This window comes from Taudactylus pleione, unplaced genomic scaffold (genome assembly GCF_031769625.1).
Source record: "Taudactylus pleione unplaced genomic scaffold, aTauple2 ptg000314l, whole genome shotgun sequence".
NCBI classification, from domain to species: domain Eukaryota; kingdom Metazoa; phylum Chordata; class Amphibia; order Anura; family Myobatrachidae; genus Taudactylus; species Taudactylus pleione.
Window position 1 is genome coordinate 12713472 of NW_028284715.1, and position 26096 is coordinate 12739567.

Below are 26096 nucleotides of genomic sequence, written 5' to 3' on the forward strand. Positions count from 1 at the left end.
GGCTGCAACGATCTGTCTGGAGGCCCCTGTAATAATCTCGGGTCAGGTGGTGGGGATGACACCTTTGCACCGAGGTTGTTACACATCTACAGTTTACTACAATGCAAATATACACTGCAAACCTTTGGACACTATATCACAACCACTCACCCACTACTATGGCTCTAATAGACTGTTCTCCACTGATGCTCTGGCCTGCCACTGCATCTGCCACAATGTCTGTCACCCCCATTCTGTGCTCCGGCCATACGGATCCCCTGCCTGTTCCTTTGCAACCAAAGCATCTTGTAGCCTGTAATATTCAACCTTTCACATGCTTTGCAACCAAGATGCCTACCTCATCACCTCTATAGGGCAGATTCAGTTGCCTACAGTGTTTACCACGCAGGTGAAGCTTTGGCCTGGAGCTGCGGTAACACATAGGTTCTGCGTTATGTGAGACTGCGAGGAAAATCCACGATAATAATACCCACTGGGGCTTAACGTGTGGGGTAGTGATCCTTCCTTGAATAGATCAGGGCTGACAATTATCCTGTGACTTACTGAATCTGCTCCTCAATCTTTTATCCCACCTCCTCCTATTGTCTCTTATTACCCACTACCCTTACAGCGTAAGCTCTCATGGGCAGAGTCATCCACCTCTTATCTCACATCTGTCTACTCTGCATCTTCCTCACCCGTCCCTGTTATGCTAAATTTATGTTTTTTGATCAATATGCACCCTTTATCTTATTCTGCACAGTTGTTTTTGTTTTATTCATGTGTCTTGCCCATCTTTTATGTCTGTCCGCTATGCCGAAATCACCTCCATTCATTCTTTTATTGGAATGCTTGTAATGGTCATTTATATCAGTTTGTCATAGACTTCACCCCAGTCTCTCACCAAACGTGTGATATTACGGTTTTGTTTTTACCTTTTGTACTTACGCTACGGTTACCCGTATACTGTACTTGTGCTCTGTAATTCTGATGTTTTTTGTTTATCCCCTTGTACGGCACTGCAGACACTTTGTGACGCCTTTTAATAATAATAATAAAAAAAAAATCATAATAATGGCTCCTTCACACACTCTTCTGATTTTTATTGTTAAGCTATGAAGTTGGTGTGGTCTTAATAAAATTAAGCTATTATAAATGGGTTGGGTACGTGATCCTCGCGCACAGAATTCCAGCGGTCGGAATCCCAGAGCCTATATCCCGATGGTTGAAATACTGATGCCTGCAGTTAAGCAACCTAAACCTTCCCCTAGTCCACCTTTCCTGCAGCCTAACCCTCCCCTCCCCCTGCCTAACCCTCCCTCTAGTGCCTAACACTAACCTCTAAACCTAACACTAAGGGGCATATTCAATTAGGTGCGAAAAGTCCCATACTTTTCGCATGCCAGACTTTTCGCCGACATCACAGGTTTTCCAAGGGAAAAAGTATTGCGCTCGTCCCCGCTTATCCCCATATTCAATTAAAAATTGGCGAAAACGGGACTCGGCAAATTGGGACCTAGCGAAAAAATGCTGTCAGATTTGGGGAAATCCACCTGACACCCCCCAAAAGATGCCCTGACATTGGGGATCACTATGGATACCCCGAATATCCCTGCTGAAGGTATTTGGGGAACTTAAACGTTCTCAATAGCTGCTACTTAGCGTCTTTGCACAAGTAGTGAAAGATAGCATTTTGGAGGATTTTTTGTGAGAAAATAAGTAGTTCCAGCAAATTTTGGGTACATGAAAATGGGTGCTAGCATATTTTTAAAGTTGAAGTGAAGTTTTAAAAACGTAAAACTCCACCTGCCACAACCACCTGCAAACTTAAAAACACCTGGGGCATACTTGGTGACCGCCCTGGAGTCTATTTTGCTAGTTTTTAAGTTTGTCCCTCAAATTTGTACTTTTTCACCCCCTTTTTCAGAGTAATTTTTTGGGGTAAGTTTTTATGAAACTTTTTTTGACGCAGTTTAGCTTTGGGAGACTGTCCCAAGGGAGCAGGGGGGTTCCTGCAAGTTTACACCCCAAAACCCCAATTCTGCACTTTTTTCCGCCAGATTTCATAGGTGAATCTTTTTCGCCTATTCCAGTGCATAGACTTTCTGCACCGGCGAAAAGTCTTTGGAATTGAATACGGGGATACGTTTTCGCCCGCCAAAATGACGTCACCGGCGATACTTTTCCGCAGAAACTGGCTTTTCGCACCCAATTGAATACGGCCCTAAAACTTACCTTCAGGATCGCAGCCGTCGGGATTGTCAAGCCGGGATTCTGTCCTTTCTGGATTCTGCACCATTTGTCTGGCTCCTAGGTTTAACTGAATAGCACCTGAGTGCTACATTATTTTGCACAACTCTGCTGATATGAATGAGCTTAGCCGTCTTGCCCATGAAATGATCTGTTCCATGGTGGAAGTGATAGGGAGATGTCTGCTTGTCGCCTCTTCACTGTATAGCAACAGGTGGACAGGTGTTGCAAACACCACTTACAGTGCATGCATCAATGCAGAGATGTTTGGAGGAGAGGGAAAGATGACTAGGGGATGCCTAGAGGTATATTTGTGCAATACATAACACTGCAATCCTGAACAGTGAAACGCCAACAGCTGGCACCCTACCTGTTCTCTGGGATCACACTTTACTAGTAGAAGTAGTTTCGGTGTTAGATGACTTGCATTTTAATAATTATCATCAGTAAAGTGTCAGTGTCTGTCAGTCTCTAATCGCTTTGCAGTTATTGATTTTGATAAGCTGCAGAGCTGCTGTATATTGATTGGAGCAAATCCCCAGCACATGAGTACTTATGCTATATAAAATACCAGAATAATTTACAACCTCTGATAACACTGCACATAAAGTGTGTGATGTTAGGGGCCATAGATAACAGCTGTCAATGGAGGTTAAAGTTTTGGGTTTTGATAGCTACTGAATAGCTGTTAAATTGACTTTAAGATCACTCAGAGATTAAAGGTACTAAAGTTCAATGTTAGCTTGCTGGCCTCAAGGACAGTAGTGCAGGAGTTTGTGTTGCCAGTGTGTCCGGTTGTGTTGTTTCCATATCACAGTTCTATGCTCATGTTTGTGCAGGAATGTCTGGACCTGTACCTATAATTTCCTTTTACCGTAGAAAATATATTTCTTTACATGTGTACAGTACTTGGGTGGAAATTTGCCTGAAACTAGGATTTTACACTCTGGAGAAGGGACTGTCTGAGCACTGATTTGATTACATTGTGTGCACAGTGACACCTGCAGGCAATGAATAGTTACTGCATGTACTGTAAGCTGTCCAGTTTTTAGTTTTAATCAAAAATGTTTCCACTTTTTAGTTAAATGAAGGAGCAACACCTTTAGGTGGGTACACACATAGCAGATATATCTGCAGATCGAGTGATCTACAGATATATCTGTATAGATGGTGGTCATTCATATACACTGAATGACCACCATCTTTCAGGCAGCCTGGGGTCACGCTGCTGCGTGTGTACGTGCGATCGGCTGATCGCCCGTACACACTTGCTTATGGACAGGTATATCTGCAGATATACTGGATCTGATCACCGGCTGTACAGCTTAAAATGCCCATAAGCATGTAGGAGAGGAACATAGTAGCAATGGAACTGAAAGATTATAGTGTCTATTTTAAGACTTGGGGAGGTGTATCAAAAAAGTGGACAAGTTGCCCATATCAACCATTTATCTAGCACAGTTTTTAAAATTACAGAGGCTGTTTGGTTGCTATGGGCACCATCTTCACTTTTTCTCTCCAAGGTTTGATACATTTCCCCCTTGTACAGAATATTTTAGGGGTTGTTCACACATGATGGGGAAAATGTAAAACCACATGAAAACTAACGCAGGCTCGACGTATGCATTTATAATACTTAGCGAGTGGGCAATCTATGCCCTGTGTTTTTTCCAATACAGAGTGTTCACTGCCTATATATATAATATATATATCATAGAGAGATAGAGATATATATATATATATATATATATCTCTATCTATGTATATATATATATATATATATATATATGTATATATAAGGCAGTTCAAAGGTGCGGCACTCTCTTCAAAAAAGACAAGACAACTATGTCGATTGTATCAACGTTTCAGTCCCATATGTACTATCTTCAGGATATTGTATTTATTTGTATTGTTATCCTGAAGATTGTATCAATGTTTCAGTACCATATGTACTATCGACATAGTTGTCTTGTCTTTTTTGAAGAGAGTGCCGCACCTTTGAACTGCCTTATATATACATATATATATATACATAGATAGATATATATATATATATATATATATATATATATATCTATGTATATATAAGGCAGTTCAAAGGTGCAGCACTCTCTTCAAAAAAGACAAGACAACTATGTCGATTGTATCAATGTTTCAGTACCATATGTACTATCTTCAGGATAGCAATACAGATAAATACAATATCCTGAAGATAGTACATATGGGACTGAAACGTTGATACAATCGACATAGTTGTCTTGTCTTTTTTGAAGAGAGTGCCGCACCTTTGAACTGCCTTATACTATTTCTGAGAGGGCACCTCTGAAGTTACTTTGTTGTTGTTTGGAGTGCCGGACCTACCCTGGATAATATATATATATATATAGATATAGATATATTGATATATTGTTTGGAATACATGCCCTTTCAACAATATTTCTCTTTTTGTTTTCTTATATTTCAGGCTATATTCATGATTCCCACAAACCCTCCACCTACGTTTAGGAAACCTGAGCTGTGGTCAGATGAATTCACGGATTTTGTGAAGAAATGTTTAGTCAAGAACCCAGAGCAAAGAGCGACTGCCACGCAACTCCTACAGGTAGAACTTGCTCAGTCCTATTGCACACCATGCTACACAATTCTGTCACACAGAGATGTGTCCTCATACATCTAGCCTCCTCATACATATAGCCTCAATATGCCTTGTAGGGCGAGACGCTTGGCATGAGTGAGCCGCCTGGTCCCGTGCGACTCTGGTAGCGCCGGGCGTCTTTCCATACCTTTCACCCAAAAATGTGTCTTAGTTGCAATCTGATGCGACTAGGACGCACCAGGAGTCTCTGCTGATTAATTTGATACGCAGCACTTGTCTATCTGCGACGGAGTCAGATTGAGAAAGGTCATTCCGACCCAATCTGGTTTGTCCACCAGAAACAGTAAAAACCCTGACCCCTTTCTGATTTTGGTACTGGAACAATTACTCCGGAACCTGACAAAATCTGAACTGCCTGATTGAGAGCCTTTTTCCTGTTCACCTCTCTTGGAAGAGGGGTAACCAAAAAGTTTTCTGGAACATGACTCTCTAGGTCCAGAATGTATCCTCTTGTGAGCAGACCCTTCACCCAAAGATCTGGATAGGAACGACTCCAAGTATCCTTGAACCTGAATAACCGGGCCTCCACTCGAGGACAAGACTTTTTACCCCCGTCACCTGGGAAATTATTTTTATCAATTCCGAGCCAAATAGGTAACCACCTTCAAATGACAGAGCCTCTAAATCGTGTTTAGACTTCATATCTGCCTTCCACGATATCAGCCATAACGAGCGTACGACCGAATGGCTAAGCAGAAATTTGAGTCTGTAATTGGACCGTATCTAATAAAGCTTAACTCACAAACGGCAAAGTTTCCGTGAACTTATGGGCTATGGTACTGGCTTCAGACATATTTCCTGACTGAAACCCAGTGACCATTTCCGGCATAAGTGCCAGATTAAGGTCCACATGGGCCTGGAGCTAAAATTTATGAAGGGCCTATTGTGTGCTGCTTTAGGAGGTTTGACTAGCACAGCGAGGGTGTGACTACTGAAGTGGGGTGTTGTCTGCGCAGGAGGTCTGGGTAGTGGATAGATCCCCTTCCATAGATGTACCCTGACGTCATCAGTTACTGTCCAATGTCATTACATACTACCCATGTGGACATAGAGGAGGAATATAAACCTGTGGCAAGCAAACAAGTTTCTCCTTTTGGTGACCTTTATGGGCATGGGATCGCACTTCCGCCCTCACTCATGTCACGTCCATGTACAAGTGCTGAAGGGGATCTACACACTACCGTGAGGTCTGTGTCATTGCTGTGGCCATGGAGGGCATAGCTACCGCCTACTTACCTAAAAAAAAATTATATATATATAACACACATATGCTTACACGCACACACAAAATACATACAGATCCCAGCGGAACTCCTTTGTAGCAAAACTTCAACGGTTCCCACAGTGTCCAATGGGTGAGACTACACAAATATATAAAGAAAGCAAGATATATAAAGAAAGCAAGGTGGCACTCAGGATTAATAACGACACAGGGCAAAATATATATACAAAGGAAAGGAAAACAAAGGAAAATGTTTTGTATGTATACATTACATTAAAATATTGGTCACTAAGCCACTGAGTGCCTCCTTGCTTGAGAGAATTATTTATATATATATATATATATATATATATATATAATCTCTCTATCACCGTAACCACATATGTATGAAACTGATTATATTGGTTCACGAGATATGAATGTTAAAATGCTCTATTATTGCCTTGTGCCTGCACACCATTTACAAAGGCACTCACCGAGACTCAGGCTGAAGCAGGACACACTGATCAGTGACTGCAGCCAGCAGGACGCACATGACACCCTCGCATCAGCAGCAGCCAGCATTGCAGCACTCACTGATACATCATACCGTGATGCCTTCACGGAGCAGAGCTTGGGCTTGGCTTCTCCATGATTTTTTGGTGCGGAGCGGTGGTGATGACATCATGTGACACAAAGACAGTTGCAGCACAGGATCAAAGGCTACCACTCGTGTTTGTGCGGCCACTGTTTCGACCACGGGTTGCAGTGCCGGCTGCCAGGGAGAGGGGAAGTTTGATGGCCCGCCAGGGCTGCGTGGGAGGGATCTCAATTGGGCGCTGGCCGGGCTGACAGACTGTAGCAGGAATTTTTTTTCCTGTCTACAGCAGCACAGAATATGCTGTGTGACTGTGATGCTGTGGGCCTATTTTAGTGGGAGGGCCTGGAGCTGAAGCGCCACCCGCCCCATTGTTAATCCGGCCCTGTCCGGCATCCAGGCATTAATGGCTTTGACTACCCAGGCTCTAGCCAGGATAGGCCACATTACCTGTCACAGAAAAATTATTTTAGTTATGATTCAATCCGTTTATCCCCAGCCTCCTTCAGCATTACAGACTGTGCTGTGGGAAGTACCGTATTCCTTACTAACTATGCAATGGGAGCATCCACCATTGGTGGAATTTCCCAGGCCTTGTGTCCTCTTCTGGGAAATGGATAAAGGACTTTAAACCTCTTAGGGATACGAATTTTGTGATCAGGTTTCAACAAGGCCTCCTTTATGATTTCATCAAAATGAGAAAACCCAGGAAAACAGACACCTGATTCTTCTTGCGTGTAAAGAAAGAACTGGAACTGAGTAGAGAAACTACTCTTTCTTGAAGATGTAAGGTCTCTCGGACTGCATCAATAAGCACAGATACCCATGATAATGAATGGGAGGTGTCGTCCCATTCATCATCCAGTTCCCCTTCTTCCTGAGAAGAGGCTGCTGAGACCTTATCTCCCTGAAATTCCATGAAGGAGGGACCTGAACGTCTCTTGGGGCACGTCCCCTCTGATGACATGAAATTCTCTAGGGATAATGTCATGCGGGTCAGACATCGTCCCATCTCTTGGGCCCAACAACGCTCGTTAGAAAACTCAGACACCCTAAGTGGCTGAGAACAGGGTAACTCTTGGGAGCGACGTAACTCACTTATGGCCTCTGTAATGGACTAAAAAGCTAGGACCTAGCTAGTGCCTTCTCCAAGGCACTAAAAACAAGACTGACGATCCGGGTTATGGGGAGGGGCTATATAGGGAGTGGGAGTCGGTTTGATCTAGTTAGTGCACGTCTCCAACCCACCTAAGGTATAACCCTCAGGTAATGGCATCCCCCAGAGGGACGATAAAGAAAAACCAGGAATCTATACAGAGGATTTCATAATAACATTTGCACTTAATAAAAATATGCCAGGCCGTTTTCAAAGCTAGCCAACCTCCTGCGTCAAATGAGGGCACTTCTCCCTGTAATCCTCCGCCATCTGTGGACTTCATAATGATTTCTGTAGCTGCAGCAGCAACCAGCTATGGGGGACTCTAGATTATCCAATTCCTCCAACGTAGCACTATATGGCTACAAGCTTCTACGGGTCACTGTTTTCTAGGGTTACTTGGTGGAGGACACTGTGTTTATAGCACAACCATTTCTCCCATTAGTGTACCTGTTACTGTACTTCCCACAATTATGCCCGTTAATGCTGCTTGATACCCTAACTAGCCCCTACGCCAGGGATGGGGAACCTCAGGCCCGGTGGCCATATAAGGCCCACGGAATAATTTGGTCTGGCCCTTCGAGCTTTTTTCTGCTAGCCTCATCTGGCTAGCAGGGTCCCTAGAATGGCACCCTGCAGCCAGAATCTATGCAGCAGTGCCGCCTGGAGCGTCCTTAGGATGCTTCAGACAGTCACACCTCTGCCCTTACAGCTCCCAGAGCATCCTGATGCTCTGAGAGCTGTAAGGGCAGCAGTGTGAATGTCTGAAGCATCCTAAGGACGCATTGCTGTAATCACCGGCAATTGTGACCCCACCCCTGTATGACGTCACAGGGAGTGGCCTGCACCTGGCCCGCAGATGTATATATATCGAAATGACCCTCAGCAGAAAAAAGGTTCCTTACCCCTGCCCTACGCCAAGGATTTCCGATTGCAGAAAACATAATTATGTCTATGGTTACATCACTCAGAACACTTTAAGCAATATTATATCTATCAATGACAACCACTACATCAATTACCTGGATTAAATATGTTACGGCAATGGAGCATTTTCTGTAAATGAGTATTTACCTGCACAGTACTATGAACTTAGGGCCTGATTCAGCTTTGGGAATAGAGTAAGATATAGCAAGTAACTGTGAACCTGGACAAACCATGTTGCAATGCAAGGGGTGTAAATAATGTTTTTTTTTTTGCATGTGGGGTAAATACTGGCTGCTTTTGCATGTAGCCCACAAATACTGCACAGCATTATTTTTACACTGCAATTTAGATATCAGTTTGGACACACTCCTTCCAAATCTAAATTTCTCTGCACATTTTATATCTGCCCCATCTGCAGTGTAACATGGTTTTACAAAGATGCCCAGTTACTTGCTATATCTTACACTATTCCCAAAGCTGTATTAGGCCCTTAGACCATTATTGCTCTGTTGTTAACAGAAAAGATTTACAGACATAAAATTTGTACAGAGGCACCATGCAGTTTGGCAGCTGCCTAATAAGGTTCTTGACTTAATAGGGGATGTAGGTGAAGTCTCAATTAATAAGGGTAGCTTGGTTTTCATTCTAACACCCTACACGCAATCAGTGAGGAGGGCATATTTAAATTTTGAAGGGCAGCATTTTATACGTTACTTATCGCTACTGTAGCTATAGTGATACATCACGTCTAAAATATTGCTCTTAAAAATTTAATATGCCCTCCTCACTGATTACGTGCAGGGTGCTAGAATGAACACTATACAGTAGTTCAAGTAGGTAAATAAACTGTTCAATATGGTTTTCCTATTTTCAGTTTACATTTCTTTATCTATTTTCTGTGTGGTTGTTTTGAGTGGTTACAAGTTTTTTCTTTATTTACCATAAGGTTTTATTTTTGAATACTTCCTGTATTGATTGACTTTAACTGTGTAGTTTGTATTAAAATAATCATATATCCTGTTTTTTTTTTTTTTAAATCTGATAAATATGATCTATATTATGATTCTGCAATCGTTGTGGTTGATGATGTTGTTATTAATATATTTGAGTGTATGTTGTACGATTGCTGCCAATTAATAACGTAGGTCATATTTTGTATGAAATCCGTGATGGCATATTTTATGTAGCTTTACATTTTTTGTGCTATATGAAATAATCCTGGGTAGGGATAGTTAGGGATGTGTGCAAGCTTATGGCAATTTTTTTTGTATTTTTCACTATATTATTTATTGATAGTGGGCCCCAGTTCCAGTCTGGGCTAACTAAGAGCTGCAGTGTATTATTATTATTATTATTATTATTATTATTATTATTATTTTCAGTTTCTTATATAGCGCAGCATATTCCGTTGTGCTTTACAATTGTAAACATTAATAGAACAAAACTGGGTAATAACAGACAGATATATAGGTAGGAAGGCCCTGCTCGCAAGCTTACAATCTATGATAATCCCGACCATTGCATAAAGGGTATATTTGTGCCTTAACTTGGGGCTAATTGAATATCCTTCCCTTCAAAATGCAACCAGAAACCGTTAGGGTCCAGTATTCACTTAATAATCTGGTCCTTCCCTCGCCCCTTACTATTTAATTAAGCACTTCCTCAGGTGATGTTGGGAAGTTATGCCGCCCCGTATATTCAGCTATTGGAGCTTTATTATTCAACTATTATAAACGGTTGTAGGAGAGCAAGTGAGAGGCTTTCATTTTGGTATGTCCTGACTGTAGCAGAGTATTCTTCAGGCATCAAATAGGCAGGGATAGATTATGGGATGAACTTTACTTTGACCAGCTCATATAGGCACTGATTCAGACCCACTTGCAAGCGGCTGTCCGCTCGCAAGTGGGTCGATGGTCTGCACTGAGCATGCACACGACGGAGGGAGCTCCGTCGTGCGCATGCGCCAGACGCAACGAGCGAAGGAAAGTCCTTCGCTCGTTGCTTCTGATCAAAGGGGGCGTGCTGTCGATGTTGATTGACAGCACGCCCCCTTTGGTGGGCGTGCCGGGGGCGTGCTTCCCTGACGGGGGCGTTCCCAAGGGAACGCCTCCCGTCAGAAGCCGGCCCACTGACATCACTAGTGATGTCAGTGGGAGTGATTTTGGCTCTGATAGAGCCAAAATCACTCCGGGCCTTGCGGTTGAAAACCTCAACCGCAGGCTCCGGCTCGCAGTTTCGATGGTCGCGATGGTCGCGGCCATCAAACTGCAAGCTCGTATAGGCTGTGGGTGGTGACCCACAGCTATACGAGCGTCCAGGAGGACGCTCCATTTTTATGGAGGGCGGCCCTCATTCAGAGCGTGCCGCTCTGAATGAGGGCCTTAGTCTTCATAATATGGAAACAGCACCATCTACTGTCCCTCCAATATAATCACTGAAGTAATACTTAGCCTTTAGCTAATGCTATACTCCCACTTGTCCACTAATACTCCCACCTGTCCTTAATTTTTTTACATTTTTTCTTAAAGTATGCTGGATGGCGATTTTGGTGACCTGAAGACCAGTATACGAAGCATTGGGGGTGAGGTAGTGTGACCAGAGCACTTAGTACTTATTGTCACTTAGGGCTTTAACACTTAAGCTGCCCTCTAAGCTCCACACAGATGTAAACCTTCATTTTACAGTTATTATGTATGCCTTTCCCTTAACTAGCACACTGGTCAGTGGAGGTTGAAATTGCTCCTAATTGGCTCATTGTCACCCTATTTGCTATATATGGATATGGGATGGATTTGTAAAGGGTAATGCAAATTTAATTATTCATATCAAGCTGTGCAGTCCCAGGTAATCTATACCATAATACTTCTACAAGGGTTATCGTGACGCTCCTATTACTTTCGCACAACGTCACTGCTACTTTTTTGTTTGTGCTAGTTAACAACCTGTTTTTCACACTAACTTGTGATTCTAGTGTTGATTTCACAGTGGTGTGGACTTTAATAGTGTTTTTCTATGTTTTATTGTGTAATAAAGGTAAATTACTTCTATCTAGTATATGGTTATGGCTTGCTGGGAATATAAATTCCTGCTTACTGAATTGTGTAGCTCTGCATTTTGCTGGGATAATTATTATAATCCCTTTAGTTTCTTTTATGAGTGTACCGTACCGTACATGAATAAAAACTTTGGTTATAGTGCAAAAAAGGTAGCTTGTTAGCTTTTTCTCTCACTATGACTTAGGAAATCACTGGATCACACGGTTTAAGTAAATAGCGTACTTGGTTTGAGAGATGGAAGTCTCGCTTAAATCGAGTCTTCCATGGGCCACTGAGACAGGTAGAAGTTCTTTTAAAAGGAGTTCTATCTGGAGATGGACCCCTAATTCAGAGTGTACCCAAAGGCGGGGTTGTTGGCACATTCATGGCAGCGCGTGTTGCAAGGAGAGACATTTGACCCCCTTAGTAGCTGGCTGGGCCACTCCACTCCAACAGGCCCAAGTAATTAGTACCAACTGCCACCCCTTCAGCTCCTCTGCCCAGAGGCATATTCCTCCCTTACCAATGTATTAATTATACAGCTCAGTGATATCCTAGATATACGATTGCCTATTATACTGTTGCCTTACGAACACCTATGTGCTAGTTGGTGTGTGATAGCTTTATTACTGCTACTGCATTTGCACTACACAGGTGAAAGGAAAAATGTGCAGCATTATACATTAATATGACCACAATAAGTACTTAGATGATCTTATGTTCAGGGTTTCATTATTCCATCACTATGTATTAATTAGGAATGCCTGCTGCCCTGGCCTTTATTTGGTCACATAACTGCTTCTAGTATAGTTAAGCTATTACATTATGGGCTACTTTATGCTGTGTATAATGTATATAGAATAAAGATCGTAATACCCCTTTTCCACTGCCCAAATAACCTGGGTTATTGCCGGGTCTACCCGGGACGCAGCTTAAGGTAAAGGGGTCCTTAAAAAAATAACCTGGATTGAGTGACTGGGAATCCGACCTTGGAAGGTACCAGGGTCGAACTCTGGAAGGACCCGGGTAATGGTGCGTTGTAAACGGCGTGACCCAGGTCATGTCTTAAACAAGCAGATTGGCCGGTTTCAGTAGTGCTTGGAGATGACCTAATCGCCAAGCATCCACTGTAACGTCAGAAGACCCGGGTCCGGCCACCGGTGTGAAAGGGGGGCAAAACCCTGTTCCGACTCGTGCTCAGTGCTTATAATAATGTACTTTGTAGACCGTGAAGTAATTGAAATTGAGGACATTACTAATAGAAAATGGAGCCATGGGTCCCAAGGTGTGTTCACTGACACAATTTGGGTCCCAGATGAACCCTTGTATTCCCTAAATTACATGCTTATTTTATTTTCTATTGACTGCTACATTTAATGGAGCGGGAACTCCACTGACCACAAATTTTACAGAGAGTGCTCTCAAAGTGTCGTACATTCGCCCGTCTCCATGGCTCCTCAGTTACCAGTAGCAAGTTTTCCGCTATCAAATAAAACTCAGCCAGACCAGGCTGAAAAATTTCAATGGTAACTGGAAAACTTTTGTTACTCCCTGATCACACTGAAGCACTAAAAAATTAGCTCTTTCATGACGACGTAAATTACAGCATATCGCGAGCCTCATCTTTCTGCAGATAATGCTTCTTATTTTGGTATTGAATAACTTTTATGAGCCAGTTGCTCAGATGTCTGATTTAACATGGAAGCAATCCAAATGAAATAAATATCAGCTCTCTTAAGTGCTGGTATTCACTGATTGCCCAAATGATTAACAGATCCTGGAGCTCGGCCCTTTGAGTGACTTATTCTAGGTCAGTGACATAGAGTGCGTGGAATGCAGCGCACTAACATGCTAAGGGCAAGCATTTCCTTTCCTATGTGGAAATTCTGGATGGATAAGAGGTAGCTGTGGACTCTCAGGTTAGAGGCAGGACTGAGGTGTGGAACGTTTAACCCTTTCTTGTTCACTAAATAACTAGCAGTTGTTGGGAAAATTATTACATAGCCTGCGAGATTGTCTTGGCGTAAACCACTCCTCTTTAAAGGATTGAAAGCGTAATATGTGTGAAAGCTCTGATTTATTACACATTATATTTCCTCAAAAAAGCAGGAATTGGATGTGTGCAGGTGCTGTCCTTTATACAGATAAATAAAACTCCAGTCTAGTTAAATACAGCAACTAGAAAATTATCATTTGCATAACTAACCTCTACCCGTAATACAAATGTTGTTGGCATTCAACTTCTCTTTTTAAAAATTCTATATTATGCTTGTTGAATTGGAATCGAAATACATTTTTATTTCTGAAATAACAAATTTTTAAATGTAGTATTTTTAAGGGGTGCGGAACGGAATGCCGACATTCTGAATGTCTGATTGTTAGTCAACCTGGACATTGTCGATATGGCCGCAATGTCCATATGTGACATGTTGACTAACCGTGTTTAAATCTTAACTGCAGCATAAAGGTGCATACACACACAATGATTTTTTGAGCGATAATCGATAACGATATCTTTTATCGTTCAATTGTTGAAAAAAGTCGTTCACTTTCTGAGTTAAAACGATGAACGATTATCGTTCATGCGCGTTCACGTTTGAAGTTCAGTCAGACTGACCAACTGAACGATTTTCATTAAGTGAATATGCAAAAATCATTTTTAGTTCGAAAGAATCGTTCATTACACTTTAAAAAATCTGACAGAATCGTTCAGAAAATCGTTGGTAACAAAATCGTTTGTGTGTATGCAGCTTAACTGTAACACCGTCGTCTATTGTCGACATTGACTGTCGACTTTTACAATGACCATCTACTGACGACATTGTCATAATGACAATGTCGGCACTATGTCCATGACAACATGTTCACTGGTGACGTTCAGACTTTGGCCCATATTCAATTAGAAGCGAAAAGTCAGTTGCCGGACTTTTTGCCGTCGTCGCTGGTTTCAGGTAGTGAAAAAGTATCGCGCTTATCCCCGTATTCAATTCTAAATCAGCGAAAACTGGACCCGGCGAAACTGAAATCAGAGAAAAGTTCTGTCAGTTTTGGGGAAATCAGCCTGACACCCCCAAAAGATGCACTGACATGGGGGATCACTATGGGTACCCCTGAATAGCCCTGCTAAAGGTATGTGGGGTTTTTAAACGGTCTCAATAAGTGCTGTATAGCGGAATTGGGAAAGTGGTGAAGACTAGTATTTAGCAACTTTTTTTTGGAACAGTAAGGTGTCCCATCAAATTTGGAGTACATAAAAATGGGTACTAGCATATTTTAAAGTGGCTAATGTGAAGTTTTAAAAATCATGAAAAATCCACCTGCCGCAACCACCAGCTATCAAAAAAACACCTGCCGCATACTTGGGGACCCCCTGCTGCCTAAACTATTTCGCTAGTTTAGAAGTTTGTCCCCCATTTTTTTTTTCACCCCCAAAATTAAACTACCTTTTTAAGTATTTTTTAATATTTTTTTTATATTTGGGGGTGGGGGGGGGTGGCTGTCCAAAGGGGTTGGGTGGTTTTAACACGTTTGCACTCCAAAACCCCAATTCTGCACTTTTTTCCGCCTGCTATCCATAGGCAAAACTTTTTCGCCGGGTCCATTGCATTGACTTTGCGCCTAAGCGAAAAGTACTTGGAATTGAATACGGAGATAAGTTGAAACCAGCCAAAATGACGTCATCCGCGTGAAAAAGTATAGCCGAAACTGACTTTTCACTTCTAACTGAATATGGCCCTTTGTATTGTCAACATTCTGATTGTTGAAATAACTGCATACGTTATTAAGTATACCGTTTAAAACTCATCATCAGGAATGCTTATATTTTAGCATGCATACAGGCCTAGATAGGTGGGCAGTTGTTGTTTGCCAATTGAATGACATGCATATCAATAAAGCAGCACTTTCATAAAGAGAGGATCTCAAAAATTGTGGAGCTTACATAAAAATGGGTGAAGTTTCACCATATAGTAGGCATTTGGGTGGATTAGTCAGAGATTATTGTGTCCCGATTTCTCATGTGTGAACATTGGGAGGATTACAGACATACACCCCTTCTCTACATACTTACAGATGGTCTGTGGTGGGGAACCTTTTTTCTGCCGAGGGCCATTTTGATGTTTTTTATATATATATATATATATATATATATATATATATATAACATTATTCGTGGGCCTGGTGCAGGCCACGCCCCTCCTTGTGACATCACACGAGGGCAGGGCAAAAATCGCCGGTGAGCACAGCAATCCTGAGGGTGCCCCGGGGAGCTGTAAGGTCAGTGGTGTGACCGTCTGAAGCGTCCGAAGTACTCTTCAGGCAGCACTGCTGCATAGGCTGCATGGTGCCATTCTAGGGACCCTGCTAGCCAGATGAGGCTAGCAGGAAAAAGCTCCGAGGCCCAGACCAAATGATTCCGGGGGACCTGAGGTTCCCCATCCCTGCTGTAACAGATTTCGCCATATTCACAGTTGGATTAAAAGATGCATCTGGTTAGTGGTGGAATGTCTAGGTGATTGTTTCCCAAATCCATGCCTCATGGACCCCTTAACAGTGCATGTTTACCAGGTCTTAAGTGAAACTATTAGTCCAGCTCAGAAAATACAGCCCCAAATGTTTAGTCTGCAGGTGATTTCAGGTCCACAGATGCATCATTGATAGCTTTTAATTTAACACAAAAGAAGGCTGAAATATGCTCTTCTATAATGATCAAAGGGTAGTGCAGTGAGAAGTAAGTGATCATGGATATTATTCACGGGCCGCACACATTTTTTATTAAGTGTGTAATCATCCTGATGAAATGCATACATATATTTTTATTACTAGATGAATAGTGAAGTCGGCTAACCTTCCCGAGCCCTACACAGACATTTAGTTTATGAATGCATGCAGTGCATCGGCCCTTTGGCAAAGTGCGGGCGTCCTTTGAAGTGGTCAACATTAATACAACTGGGAGCTGTAGGTTTACAGTTAATGTACATTTCTTCTTGCTGTAAGTATACGGTGTTGGATTACACATGGTAAATGACTACATGGTAAATGGCTACATGGCATTTAAAACTATCTAATTGTATTCTAATTGGGTTTAAAATATTTTGCAAGTGACTCAAATTAAGCTCTTTCCTTGTTTACAGAAGATATTATCATTCTATTTTTTCCCCGTGGCACGGTTCAGATTACAGTCATGGAAGGCAGATTCGGTGTCATAAACAGTAGAAATGGCTACTTGCATGTAGCTCCTAAATTTGCAATGTCAGTATGTTAAATCTATGAGTATATATGTACATAAAATGCATAATTGTAATGTGCTCTTGGGGATCAACAGCAGGCAGTGCTGCCTTCCCATTAGGGAAAGCAGTTTATAACCAGACTGTTTACACAGGGTTCAGTATTGTGCAGAGAATTCAGTAAATATGGAGCTGCTTTTCAAGAGTTTATTTTAAAAGTCTGAAAAAGCTTAATAATAGTTGACATCAGTTTTAAGTGGATTAGAAACAAATGTCCCTTGTTTCTAAATGTTTAATTGAACAATATTGTTCACTGTGGTTTCCATGTGCAGAGTAATGCTGCATACACACAGTAAGATTTTGTTAAGGATCTGAACGATAACGATTGTAAAAATCGTTCATATCTTTGACATGTTCGGAATGGATCGACCAACGATGCGCGTTCCCAAATGTCGGATAACGATATCTGACATCGACTGTGTTTGCAGACAGATTTGGACGATTTCATTAATTTTAATACTGAAACAGACAGATCTCAGGTGCACAACTCCAGATTACTGATAATATATAAATGCAATTATATTTTCCAATCCATAGAGGTTTTTAGCATAATCATGGCCAAGGTTATGGGCCTACCCACCATATCCAGGTAAGCTCTTTAACGTAGGTCCCTAACATACTAGGGTTCAAATCCAGAACGCAGCTACATACAACTCAGAATAAGCCCCAGCGGAAGTAGTATAATGACACCTGGTTCAGATTTTGCAATGCGACGCACATAATCTCTCTCTCTTTATTTTTCCATAGCACACATTTATCAAAAATGCTAAACCTGTGTCGATTCTCCGAGACCTCATCACAGAAGCGATGGACATTAAGGCAAAAAGGCACGAGGAGCAGCAGAGGGAACTTGAAGAGGAAGATGAAAATTCAGTATGTCTTTTTTATATATATTATAATAATATATGTTTTAGTGTTCGCTCTAGCTCCGACGGGAGGCAGGGCGCCGGAGCTAGAGAGGGCATGCCCGTGCGCGCGCCTTCGGCGCGCGCGACCAAGAACGGGCATGGTCATTGGAAAAGGGGGCGTGTCTATAAGACGCGTCCCCTTTTCGTCACTCTTGGGGGCGTGCCCGGCACTTACGGACACGCCGGGCAGCCCCCAAGCCCCGCAGACAGTGAGAATAGATGCCGGGCGCATGCGCCCGGCGTCTATTGTCCGGCGGTGACTGGGTCACCGCATGTTTCTCCACCCGCGGGACACTGCGTCCCGCGGGTGAGAACGGCTCCCACAGGCTGTTAGGGCAGGGCGCTTTTTGCTCTCCTCCTGGTGGGCAGGGTGCTTTTTGCCCTCCAGAAGGAGGGCAGGGCGCCGCGCCCCGCTAAAACAGCCTAGCGGGAACGCTATGTTTTCTAAAATCTTGGTAAAAATAAAACTCCACAGTTGGGCAATCAGTGGTTCTTCAGCTGTTATGGAGCTAAAGTGCTTTCACACTACAAGGACCTCTAGTTGCCAAAAGTCTGTTTCTGTCCAGAGCAGTTAATCAAGCCTCAAGGTGCCCACACACATACCGATCTGCACACGATCCCACGATGTGTGCGATTTCCCCTGAACTCTCCCCCGGCAGCTCCTACACACGATTTGGAGTAAAAAGCATAAGATCTATCGTACTTCTTAACTTTTTTTTTCCCCAGTGCATTTTGTCCCAGATTGTCAGATCTGCCCTACTGCACGGCAGATCTGACGATGCGATGTGCGACCAGCTGGGACGCGCATCGTGATCGTGAGTTAGGACTCACGATTTCCTCACGAATTGGCCATATTTTACACGATCTGTTGTCACGATTCGTCGGAATCGGCCAGATCGTGTAAAATATCGCTATGTGTGTGGGCACCTTCAGGTGTCTATTTACTAAGTCACTTTTGTTCGTGTTCATGTCCCGTATTTAAAAGGACAGTGCGTACATACCCATAATTTTGCGGCAGCGTGGTGGTACAATGGCTAACTTGCTGCCTCACATCTCTGAGGTCTTGGATTCAATTCCACACCAAGGCACTATCTGTGTGGAGCTGGTATGTTCTCCTGTGTTTGCGTGGGTTTCCTCCCACAATCCAAAAACATATTGGTAGCTTAATTGGCTTCTGACAAAAAATCTTTTTTACTTCTGTGTGTATGCGTGTCCATGTGACAGGGGATATAGAGTGTAAGCTCCTCTGTGGGCAGGGACTGATGTGAATGACTGAACTGTTCTCTGTAAAGCACTGCGCAATATGTGTGCGCTCTATAAATATCTGTTAATGAACAGATTTTACCTCTATGTATAGCACGTGTTCTCCTTAATAAAGGGTAAAAGCCATAGAGACGTGTGAGGCTAAAATAAGCCTAAATATGCAGCAACATTTCTGAAACACAAAGCAGAATGACCCTGTTCTTTAAGGTAATAAATATCTGGCCGTATTCCCTGCAAGCTGTCATGAACTGAGGTTTGATTGTGATACATTCCACCGCACAGCTGCTTGACCTCCTGAATCAAAATCCTATCCAAAAAAATTAAAATTCTCTAGAAGGGGGCCAGTCTTAGTCAGTATGCTTAAACTAACATTTAAACTTTCAGATCTCCATTACCCCCCCAGTAGAATACTTTGCTTGCCGTTTTCAGCTAATTAAAAAAATCTGTTTACTTACCTGAGCACCTATCATAACATGTCAGCCTGTCACAAGAGGTTTCCATCACACCGTTCAGACCGATAATATATTTTAAATCCGTTAAGAATAAATAACCTGCTCTCTTGAACGCGTGCACCCTGCGCAGGAACACTGTCTGTTCTATGGCTTTGCCGTCAATGTTCTTTGTTATTATTATTTTAAATTTATTTTTGTGTAGGTGTGCTAAATAGCCACGCGGCTACTGGAAAAATAGAAAGAATGCCCATTGAAAAGTTGACCCCCCCTCACACATGTGCATTCCCAATTATGACATTTAAAGGAAAGGTTGAACTCCCTGCAGGTTTTATAAACATGACCAACCAAAATGAGGGTAAAAATTAAAAAGCTCCTTAAAATGGAAGCCATATTCTCTACAAGTATATTCCATTATAAATTCATGTTTAATGTACGTATGCAGAAGTGCTTGCAAATAGATGCAATTTATTTAAATCCCAAGAAGTATTTTTTATATTTTTTTTAATTGCCATACAATATGAGGTTAAATAAAGAAATGTTTAAAAAAAAACAAAACCCTACATACTCTGCCCTTAAGGCGGCATTTTCAGATATAAGTATTAAAAAAATAGTATAAAAAGGCAAATAAATTGTGCATACTATTAAATGTTTTTCAATTCATTCTGCCTCTGTTTCTATCCTGATTTTCTAACCAAACTTTTTAAAGAAAATTTTTTTGGAGATTTTTCTCTAATATTAAAATGAAGAATTGCAACATATAATCTAAATAATTCTTACCTTTTTTTTTTTTTTTTAAATTTTTTACTAATACTATGATTTATATTATGTGATTTACTGTATTAAGTTTATATGTCCAGGCCTTGCTAGAACTTGTACAGATGTGTCCTCATACACCTAGCGCCTATACGCCACACGGTGCGAGACGCCTGAACAACTGAACTGCTCCGAGAGGTGTAGCGCGCATGGTCTTGTACTGCACATTTTGGGCAAAATTACTAAGAGGCGGGTTCTAAAGCCCGGCATTTTTGTGGCGGTTTGGCAGTGGTTTTGCTATCCACAGATTTACTAAGGCCAAAACTGCTTCAAAACCGCTGCAAAACCACCGTCAAAACACATTTTAGAGTAGAATAGAGCATGGCTAGGGCTAAAATTAATAGTCAGCGGTTTTGGTGTCACTTAGAAACTGCCACTAAACCGCCCTTTGTGTCTTATTTGCATCGCACTCGCAGCAAAACACCACTCAAAGTGCACTAGAGACGCTGGGCTGCAACTTTATTTGTTCAAGAACAAGTTTTAAACACGTACAAAGTTGCAGCTGAAGCACAAACGAATTTGGTGTGAGACAAAGCCGAAATCACTGCGTCAGAGCACTTCTTTCACAGATTTAGTGATATATACAGTGCCTTGCCAAAGTATTCACCCCCCTTGGCTTTTTACCTTTTTTGTTACATTACAACCCGTAATTTTTTATTTTTTTTTTATCTGAATTCTATGTGATGGATCTGCACAAAATAGTCTAATTTGGTGAAGTGAAAAGAGAAAAATGTATATAAAAAAGAATCTTTTTTAAATAAATTTCTGAAAATTGGCATGTGCATATGTAATCACCCTCTTTGCTATGAAGCCCCTCAAAAGTTCTGTTGCAACCAATTACCTTCAGGTCATATAATTAGTGAAATGAAGTCCACCTGTGTGAAATCTAAGTGTCACATGATCTGTTAGTATAAACACACTGTTTCTGAAAGGCCCCAGAGGCTGCAACACCACTAAGCAAGAGGCATCACACCATGAAGACCAAGGAGCTCTCCAAACAAGTCAGGGACAAAGTTGCTGAGAAGTACAATTCTGGGTTGGGTTATAAAAAAATATTAAAATCTTTGATGATCCCCCGGAGCAGCACCAAATCCATCATCAAATGGAAAAGCATGGTACCACAACAAACCTGCCAAGAGAGGGCCGGCCACCAAATCTCACAGACCGGGCAAGGAGGGCATTCATCAGAGAGGCAGCACAGAGACCAAAGGTAACCCTGAAGGAGCTGCAGAGTTCCTCAACAGAGACTGGTGTATCTGTGCATGTGACCACAATAAGCCGTACACTCCATAGAGCTGGGCTTTATGGAAGAGTGGCCAGAAAAAAGCCATTACTTAGTGATAAAAATAAGACGACAAGATTTGAGTCATGTGGGCGACTCTACAAATGTATGGAGGAAGGTGCTCTGGTCAGATGAGACTAAAATTTAACTTTTCAGCCACCAAGGAAAATGCTATGTCTGGCGCAAACCCAACATATCCCATCACCCCAAGAACACCATCCCCACAATGAAACATGGTGGTGGCAGCATCATGCTGTGGGGATTTTTTTCAGCAGCAGGGACTGGGAAACTGATTTGAGTCGAGGGAAAGATGGATGGTGCTAAATACAGGGATATTCTTGAGCAAAACCTGTTTGTCTGCCTGTGATTTGAGACTGGGACGGAGGTTCACCTTCCAGCAGGACAATGACCCGAAGCATACTGCTAAAGCAACACTCGAGTGGTTTAAGGGGAAACATTTAAATGTGTTGGAATGGCCTAGTCAAAACCCAGATCTCAATCCAATTGAGAATCTATGGTCAAATCTGTGGTCAGACTTGAAGATTGCTGTTCACAAGCGGAAACCATCCAACATGAAGGAGCTGAAGCAGTTTTGCCTTGAGGAATGGGCAAAAATCCCAGGGGCAAGATGTGGCAAGCTCATAGAGACTTATCCAAAGCGACTTACAGCAATAATTGACGCACAAGGTGGCTCGACAAAGTACTGACTTTAGGGGGGGTGAATAGTTATGCACGCTGAAGTTTTCGGTTATGTTGTCCTAAATGTTGTTTGATTCACAATATAAAAAAAAAACACAACTTCACAGTTGTAGGCATGTTCTGTGAATGAAATGATGCACACCTTCAAACAGTCCATTTTAATTCCAGGTTGTGAGGCAACAAAACAAAACATGAAAAATGCAAAGGGTGTGAATACTTTTGCAAGGCACTGTATATTTCAATATCTTGAATCAGAGTATGGCGTAGGGCAGTATTTGCCTTCATGGAACCCTAAAGGTGCGTGCTTTCAAGGTACCCTCAGTATTAATTAGTACAACCTGTAGATCTATTGTGTTAGTCCGTTAACACACCTGTGCTCCAGCTAGATGATCTGGAAAACATGCACTGTTAGGGTTCCATGAGGACCGGGTTTGAGAAACACTGGTGTAGGGACTCCACTGATAAGATATGCCAGTAAGTAGTGGAATACCATGGAAATCATGGTCAGCCCAAGCCCATTAGGAAACCACTAGGCTGACCCTCATATACTTATTACAGTAGATTTTGAAATTAAAGCGCAGATAGATTTCTGACAAGTAAATACAGGTTCACTCTACACTGATATTTATCAGCCTTTTCCTCTCTTCTCCTCCTTTGAATATCAATCGCAATATTTGTTATTATTACTTACTGTCTAGATCAGTGTTGGCTAACCTTGACACTCCAGCTGTTGTGGAACTATATATCCCAGCATGGCCTGCCACAGTTTTAGCATGCTCTAATAGCAAAACTGTAGCAGTGCATGCTGGGTTATGTAGTTCCATAACAGCTGGAGTGTCAAGGTTAGCCAACACTGGTCTAGATGCTGACGAAACTAGATGACTTTTCAGCTTAAGAAGTTCCCTCCACAGTAAAATCACTGTCCTCAGCTGTGAAATTGACCTCTTCTAGCAGAGTTCTAATTTCCATTACTTTGTTGTCTGTGGCACCCTCATGTGTTACTTAAATGAACTGCATACATTTAGTGTACATGTAGCACTTATGTTTTTAAAAAGCAAATACATTTTCTTATTTCTTAACTGTTATTTATTTAACTCAGACTATTTAGTCATTCTCATCAGCCCCTGCCACAGCGGAGCTTGCAATCTATATTCCCTATTACTTGGATACACAAACTGGGGTTATTTATTTGTTTGTTATGGTCAGAGGCCATTTAACGTACCAGTATGTTTCTGCCTTGTGGGAGGAGACCGGAGCACCCGATGGAAACCCACGTGATAAAGGGGAACATGCAAACTCCACATAGATGGGGCCCTGGCTGGGATCAAACCCGTGAGCTCAGTGCTGTGATGCAGTAATGCTGTCCACATTGCCACTGTGCTGACCATATATACACAACCATTTATTCCTCATTAGTACTTTAAACAATGTGCATTACATCTGTTCAATAAATGGCCAAATGTACCTATTTTTGACTATAATGAAGGTAAACCTACTTAAGTGAAATGCCGGCATGATTACAAAACCTGCTATTTGTTTTGCAGCTGCCGTCTGCAGAAATAGTTATTTTTAATTATTATTCCACATGCATTTTTCATAGTTGCATATATTTAAAATTATTTGCTTACATTTTTAATTCCTTTGCAAAATTACAGTTCCTGTGTCACCGTGCTGATCTTTTGTAGTATTACAGGTGTGTCCTAATATTTCTAACCTCAATACGCCACATAGCGCGACTTGCCTGGAGTGAGCCACCAGGTCCCATGAGACTGCTGGCGTCTGGCGTCTTTCTTGCCGAAAATGCTTCTAAGCTCCAATGTGACGCGACTAGGATGCACCAGCAGACTGTGCTGATTAATTTTATAATAAAATGTGAACCCACTTTGAAGTTGATTCCTTTTTTTCTCTATATACATATAAACTCATCACTTTCTGAATCAATGGGTAGCACCTACCTATAGCTAGTATGCATAGTCTAATAAAGTAGTGAAGACTAATTGTACAGGCATAGGATTACTCTTTATTCACTTCTATACTAAATTTAACCTGGTTCGGGTTTTCCTTTACATTTTGTAACAATCTGATTAATTTTATATCAGACACTTGAATATCGGTGTGCACCGGAGTCTGTATATGAAGCACAACGGAACTTGGAATGAAAAAAGCTGTGTCCGCTACATTGTAGCACTTTGTATACAGATCCAGAGACTCAGTCGCACTCAAGAGTCACATATGAAATTAATCGGCGCAGTCTGCTGGTACGTTCCCATCACAATTTTCTGCAAAAATAGATGCCAAAAGGATGCCCGGTGTTAGCAGAGTCTCACGGGACCAGGCGTGCCAAGTGGGGCTTTTTGGAGCGACTGCAGCATAGATGTGTAAGGACACATCTGTATACAGTCTGTCTATATGCGTATCTGTGTGTACTCTGCCACTTCTCCTTTCTGTGTGTAGCGAATGGAAGTAGCATTGTCTTGTTTGGATTATAAATATTGTATGTGTTACACATCCATATGGTTTGCGTGAGGATGACAAGGTCACTTGAATACGTCAATCAAATGTATTTGATTGAAGTGTACATAGAACACTGGTAAAAACAGAAGCTATTGTCATTCCTGTTTCAGTCCATTCCCTACATTAGAGCAGGGGCCGTCTTTTCTTATAGCAGCGGGATGCCTGCTGGGTGTGGCCTCCTGACTTATTTGCATAACATGCCAATGGCACACGATGGAGAGGAAGAGTATCTCTATGTGCCACATCCACATGTGTTTTACCTTCATGTTTTATTGCTTATGTCTGTTTTTTTTTGTCTTAACGTAGGCTTTTTTTTTTTCCTATTAACTGGTAGAAGTCCTGCATAATACCGCAAAAATATCATATTATAATAATATAAAAAAATTAAATAATTGGGTTTGTTCATTCTGCAGATATTTTAATTTAAAAAAAAGTTGTGAAACCGTTCCCTTGATGCCAATTGAAAATCGTGGTCATATTTAACGCCACGCCATGGTCGTCCTTTCTCGCAACGCTTGGGATCCTGCGCCAATTAGTTTATCGGCATCACGAGTTCTCCCCTCTTCCTTTCTGTTTCCAATGATTAAAAAAAATTTTGCAAGAGAATGAGAACCCAAGGACAGGCAGGAACACACTGTAAAAGTAATTAGGATATCGCACACGGTCATCTAACTCAGACCATCTGACAAAGAACAGCACACTGCCAGTTTGGCAGCGTCGTGGTTTGGGAAACAATGCAGATGAGGGGAGCTCGGACATACTTGACTGTTCAATCCATTCTTAATTGCTGGCTGTCTTTTCATATAACCATTATTGGAATATATACTGCTGAGAAATTTGTTTGTCCTGTACAGCAAACAAAATCTGACACATTGTTCTCATCATTGCTGCCTAATCCCTCCCTTGGGGGTGGTCGTGTCACAGGAGGCATATCAGGCACTGCTACCACTAGTGTTACAGCACCGACTGCGGAGTCAGGGATGCGCTCTGTCTCAGTAACTACTGGTTTTGGAAACTAGCGGCTCACCTGCACAGATAATGGCAATAGTACAGTCGTCTTCATTTGTCAGACCGTTAC

General features: G+C 41.9%; 1 protein-coding gene across 1 annotated transcript in view; it reads left to right on the top strand.

Moving 5' to 3' along the window:
• Positions 1-26096, top strand: part of STK3 (serine/threonine kinase 3) — a 240699-nt gene that overhangs the window by 125118 nt on the left and 89485 nt on the right. Inside the window, exons 7-8 of the mRNA XM_088442695.1 lie at positions 4694-4831; positions 17835-17960. Of these exons, the coding sequence (XP_088298821.1) occupies positions 4694-4831; positions 17835-17960 (264 nt within the window). The remainder of the gene's footprint in view (positions 1-4693; positions 4832-17834; positions 17961-26096) is intronic.